The sequence below is a fragment of the Octopus bimaculoides genome, chromosome 4 (assembly GCF_001194135.2).
Source record: "Octopus bimaculoides isolate UCB-OBI-ISO-001 chromosome 4, ASM119413v2, whole genome shotgun sequence".
In the NCBI taxonomy this organism is placed as follows: Eukaryota; Metazoa; Mollusca; class Cephalopoda; order Octopoda; family Octopodidae; genus Octopus; species Octopus bimaculoides.
In genome coordinates, this window is record NC_068984.1 from 56,475,001 (window position 1) to 56,481,530 (window position 6,530).

The window sequence follows — 6,530 nt, forward strand, 5'->3', positions numbered from 1 at the left end:
TGGCTGCACCAGGCTCCAATCTGATTTGGCAGAGTTTCTACAGCTAGATGCCCTTTCTAACGCCAACCACTCCGAGAGTGTAGTGGGTGCTTTTACGTGCCACCAGCGCAGAAAGAAACAAATATACAAACCTTACTGTAGAAAAAAATAAAAGGATGTAGGAGGTGGGGGTGTAGTTGTAATAGTTTTATTATACATGTTTTAAATTCTTGTCAATAAATTTATCTCCAACCTTCTTTACAGTGTTTTTCTTCCGTCACTCGTGAGCGAGATGGGGAAGTAATCCATCAAAAAGGTTGCACTGAACGACCAGAACTGCTTAGTTGCAACCCAAGTCAGAGTGTCACGTATTTAATTGAATGCTGCAATGAAAGTTGGTGCAACACCAATACGACCCTCTCACTACCTCCTGAAACTACTGCAGGTAATTTATGTACACTAAAACATTTTTTGTTTTATTTGATATTGCTATGTATTGCTATTGTAGTGGTGGTGCAGCTAGTAGAGAACTAGATTTGATGTTGATGCTTTTTATGGTACTCAGTATTTGATACTTTATAGTCATCTGCTCAAATTATCAGTAGTTCTTTTTATTAGTACCTGTCCAACAATGATTATAAGAACAACTTCACTACTTCAACTATGATTATAAAAAATACTTCTCGTGATTTTAGCAAGAGGGCATTTCTTGTTGAAAGAACCCAGTGTTCCTGTTCCTCATTACTGCTAAGACAACTGAATAGATTAGGTTACTTACAATATTCAAGTTTGGGTTTGTTTCTCTGGAAAGAATTTCTTGGGAGTTCTAGTTGTATTTAGCTTATTGAATTAGACCAGTGCTCCTCAACCTTTTTTCACTTGAAGTACACTTATATTCTTTTCAAAATTCAGCGACACACCTGAACTAAGAATATAACTAAAAGTATATGGAAAAAATTGTGTTAGGTGTCTTTGTGGCACACCTAGCATCATCTCATGATACACCAGTGTGCCGCAGCATACCCGTTGCAGAGCACTGACTTAGAGGAGAAAGGGCAGCAGTCAAGACCCTTTACAAGACCTTTATAATTGTATGGAGGAAGGTATCCTCAGATTGGGCACCTAGCTCAAATACTTGCAGCACAGTAGCCTCCACTAAAGTCATCTTTGAGTCAGGTAGGAGTGTTAAACCAAGTTACAGGTTATATCTTCCATAAACCAGAATGATCCCTCCAGCAAGCTGTTGCACAATTTCTCTCTACCAAATTTCATTCTCAAGTCTTCTGATGGTCTGAGGCTATGGGAAAAGGCACTAACACAAGGTGCTGCACAGTAGGATCACTCCTAAGACCATACAGTTGCAAACCAAACTTCTTAACTACACAGCCATGTCTTGTTTATTTGTATTTTGGGAAGATATTTCCACTGGTCCTTGCTGATTTGTTTTTCATATTTTGTGGTCATTTCTTTTAGTTTGATTTTCTTCTGCCCACTCTGTTGTAATGTGTGTTGTTCTGTTACATATCATTATGTGTTAGAACAGGAATATGTTTTTGTTGTAGTGAGGCTTTGAATAGTTGTTTCATGTTGGTTCTTGCATGGTCATCGTTTCTGTCTTTTTTCTCTCTCCACATATTTTTGGTTTGTTGTGATGACTCAGTTTTTTTTTTAACATGATTGTTTCTGCTATGTTGTTTCTACTACATTGTGAGAATTCCTTTGTTCTACTTGTGATGATTTTTACCGTTTGTATTACTTTCATTGCGATGTAGATGATGTGTATCAGTTTTTGAGTACTTGATTCTTTTCTGCTTTCATTGGATTGAAATTTTTCCATAAAGATTGCAACACTTTTCCATAAAGATTGCAATCCAGCTCTTTTATAATTTCTGCCAACTCACCTCTTTCACTGGCTAAATACCAATAGTTGTTTCATGAAGTTATATCCTGTTCTAGTTAATATGTTATAATTCAGCCAGAACAGGCTTTTCTCCTGTTATAATGATCCAATACTCTATAGAACTGAAGTGGTTTCTCTGTGCCTTAACAGTGGGACAAAGAAGTCTTATCATTTACCCTAAGTAAGTATTCAGAATAGATTGCATTTTAATCTAATCACCACTCATATTAACATCACAAAATGTTATGACATCTTAAAATTTTCTATTTTGTACTTGGTTCTCCCTGTGTGATGTGTAAATATGTATTTCAAAGTTCCACTTGTTTCTAGGAAAATTATCTATTTTACTCCATATTAAAATATGGAGTAAAATAGATGGAATTTCCACTACAATAATGTAACCCCACTACGTTTGTTTCGCCTATATTCTTATCACTGAAAATTTGAATTCTTTTGTAATTGCTTCGTATAGTCAGGTCAGGGATTGTCTCATCACAGGCTGATGAGACCTGCTACTGGTACCATGTAAACCAGAACTACTTGTTCCACGGTCAAGTGGTCAACAACTAAACTAGCTCTTCCACTTGAATAGCTTGCTACTCTTGTGAGGAGGTTGGATAAGCTCCTTGTGGGTCAATGGCCGTTCAGTTGGGGAAGGCAATAGCAAATCACCCCAATATCTCTGCCAAGAAAGTGCTGTGAGGAAATCCAAATGAAGTAGTGCTATGGATTCATTTAATGGGAGAACTCGCTTAATCTGGAAGCCTTTTGTTGTAGTGTCATCATGCTGCAAAGCATACAAATACATGACAACAATGAATTGCTTCCATAATTCTATATGAAAAGTCATCACCAAATGTTTTTTTTTTTTTGACTGTCAGACTTATATTAAATTTGATAGAAATCTTACTGAAGTTATTTAAATGACAACCAAACTCTGTTTCTGTATTGCACAACAATAAATATTAAGTATTGTTTGGATAAACAATATTTTGAGAAACTGAAAGAAAATTATAATACAACTAGAGCTAACAGAAAAAAATTAACTTTAAAAGGACTCTAATATAATAACTATAGCTCATATGAAATAGTTTCTCCATACCATTCAATTACATGAATCAGTGAATTATTTCTCAAGGACAGTTGGTGCAGCAGGAATAGTTCCAAATATATATACTCATAACTTCTTACATCTAGTCATAGATTTCCTTGTCATTAATCAACTTCACAAAATCTAACCAGTTTTGTATTTGATATTTTTGAAGTTAATAATAAAAAACAATTTACATAACGTCCAGTATAAAATTACAATTGGAAACAAAGTTTCAACTCTGGTTGTTAGAACAGTGAACAATAAAATAGAGACTTACATTTACCTGTTTTATTTATGTTCTTGTAGCTCTAGCCTAATACAACTTGTATTTGTCAACAGTCAACTAGTATTCTAAAACCATTCCGTTTCTCTAAACAATATTTGTTTCTTTCATTAAACAGCGGTAAAGAATCCTTCACTTGTGCTTCTATTAAGCATCCTCATAGTTATTGCTCTGTTTAATGCTGCAATACTGGCTTTCATTGCTTATATTCGATGGAAGCACAAATGTCGAATGGAGGATTTTGGTGCACGAGAACCATACCTTTTAGAAGATAGTGAACGTAAAGCTAGCAAGGATGAGAAGAGTTCACTGAAGGTAAGCAGAATTTATTCAATTTGAAATATTTTATCCATTTATTATTATAAAAAATAAAAAAATAAAAAATCAAATTGAGATTGTGTAATGTATTTGAATACTGGTCATAAGAATTCATCATCATCATCATCATCATCGTTTAACGTCCGCTTTCCATGCTAGCATGGGTTGGACGATTTGACTGAGGACTGGTGAAACCGGATGGCAACAACTGGCTCCAATCTAATTTGGCAGAGTTTCTACAGCTGGATACCCTTCCTAATGCCAACCACTCAGAGAGTGTAGTGGGTGCTTTTACATGTCACCCGCACGAAAACGGCCAAGCTCGAAATGGTGTCTTTTATGTGCCACCCGCACAAGAGCCAGTCCAGGGGAACTGGCAATGATCTCGCTCGAAAACCCTACAAGGCCAGTCAGGCGGTACTGGCAACGGTCACGCTCAGGATGGTACATCTTATGTGCCACCCGCTCAAGAGCCAGTCCAGGGGCCCTGGCAACGATCTCACTTGGCTTGCCGGGTCTTCTCACGCACAGCACATTTCCAAAGGTCTCGGTCAGTAGTCATCGCCTCGGTGAGGCCCAATGTTCGAAGGTCTTGCCTCACCACCTCAGCCCAGGTCTTCCTGGGCCTACCTCTTCCACGGGTTCCCTCAACTGTTAGGGAGTGGCACTTTTTAACTGTTCAAAACCTGACTACAATCTTGGGTACAGTATGACTATGTAGTTAAAAAGTTTACTTCACACCTATGTGGTTCTAAGTTGATTCCAATTATGCCCAACTCTATGTAAGTGGCTTTTACCATAAACTCCAGTTGACCAATACCTTGTGATTGGAATTTGTGACAGAAACTGAATGGAGGTTTATTGTGTGTGTATGTGTATTGGGTCCTTTCTAGAAAATAGACTTTAGTCACCCACCCGTAATTTTTTAAACTTAATAAATAATATTAGCTAAAGGATATCTAGTTTGTCATATAACAATAATTTTGGTTATGCAGGCCCCCAGCTATAGTTAAGTATTAGAGTCTAGTGGATCCAAAAACAAGATGATTCATGTTCTTAATCCCTGCCTTTTCAGACTAAGATGAAATGCTGTTTGATCAGCTGGTTTACTTCGTTTTTTAATCAAAATAATTTTTTTTTTGTTTAATATTATGTCCAATATTACCAAGAAATTACTAGTGTTAGTTGATAAGCATTTCTCTATTAACTATAGTTACAAAAAGATATTTAATATAAACATTCTTAAACTGAGTTTCCATTATACTATTAATATGAAGAATCTAATCACTAGTAAATTATTAAGGCTATCTCTACATGCAGGAATATTAGTGCATGTCCATTCAATCCATCATAATTCTGAGGTAGTAGTTATCTTCACCAAACTTTGATGTAATGCCAAAACACTACATAGATATGACAAAAGGTAAATTTTAATAATGGTACTTCAGCCATACTTCTTTATTTGGGCATACAAAAGAATAGAGGTATGTAGCAAAATTGCATAATATCTTGCCTTTGAAAGAATATGCTAATGATTTCAGTATCAACTAGAAAATCTTTGAGATGTGCAGGCTTTTTAAAGGTTGGACCAAAAAATACAATTTCTTTCCAGTTGAGAAACACCTCATATTAAAGAAAAAAAAAATCTTTCATTATTCTATCTAAATGCAATGTTTAAAATTTTTACAAAATGTTAGCACTTTGACAGTGTCTAGAGAAAATTGAAATTTGTTACTACCATCTATTTATACAATTCTACATGTAATTTTCACCTGCTCTTCACATATCATTTACGTTTTTACATAATCAAGTAAATTTTTCCCCTTTCTGTTTTGATCTAAATGAATCCTCCATATATGTTGAACTGTCTTCTATGCTCACATGTGCTGGACAGTTCAACAGGATCTTATAAGCCAGAGGACTGGGTTAGACTCTAGTGACTGCTTTGACATGATTTCTATGTCTGGATGTCCTTCCTAATGCCAACCATTTTACAATGTGTATCAGTTTTTTTTTTTTTTGCCATGGCACTGGCTTAAGTGAGGTCACCAAGTAACTCACAAGACAAAACCTCTCAACTGAATTGGGATATAGTATTGAGGGAGATGATTGTTTATAAGGTGTTGAAAGGTTAAAATATGATAGAGGGACAAGAACAAGTGTCAGCTGGGTGATGACATGTCACAAAGTGAATGTATAAGAGAATAGGAATGGGTTTGTGGTATGATGATTTTATTGCCTGTTGGATATTGGTTTCCTCCTTAACAAGCAGAACATAAGCGTAAAGAACAACAGCAAGGTTATATTGGTATTTCCAGCCATTAAAGGGAAAGAACTCATTTAAATTTATGAATTGTGCCCCTTTTAATCTGCCTCCCTCTGTCGGCATGCAGCTACTGGAAACCTTTATCCAGAACATTTCAACACTTTTGGCCAATGTATATTGTCTGATTGCTTAATTATTTCATTAGGCATGAACTCAAACTTAAAATGTATTTTCTGTAACAAATTGCATCGCTTATATATGCACTGACATAGCTATGTAGTTAAGAACTTTATTGCTAAACTATGTGGCTTCCAGTTCAGTCTGTGTGTGCATCCCACCTAACAAGTGTCTTCAACTATAGCTTCAAGCTCACCAAAGCATTAGAAGTGAATTTAGTAAACTGAAACTGAAAAAGAGGCCTGTTGTTGGTATGTGTGTCTCCTTGTCTTGACATAGTGTGCTAATTGTAAGTAAACACTACCATCATAGAAGTAGTGCCACTTGTTTGCAATTTTTCGTGAAACATGTCCAGCCTAGGTGAAAACATCACTGGTGATGGTCGGTGACAGGAAGAGCATCCAGCTTTAAAAAGAAGTTGCCTCCAAAAATATCAAGCATGGAAAAGTAGACATTAAAATATTGATGATTTTATGTATATATATATATATATATACATATATATATATATATA

General features: G+C 35.7%; 1 protein-coding gene across 3 annotated transcripts in view; it reads left to right on the forward strand.

Moving 5' to 3' along the window:
• The window catches only part of LOC106874712 (activin receptor type-1), a 74,683-nt gene that overhangs the window by 57,915 nt on the left and 10,238 nt on the right, over nt 1-6,530 (forward strand). For all 3 annotated transcript variants that reach the window (XM_052967084.1, XM_052967083.1, XM_052967082.1), the window contains 2 exons: nt 244-424; nt 3,374-3,570. In XM_052967084.1, the coding sequence (XP_052823044.1) occupies nt 244-424; nt 3,374-3,570 (378 nt within the window). The remainder of the gene's footprint in view (nt 1-243; nt 425-3,373; nt 3,571-6,530) is intronic.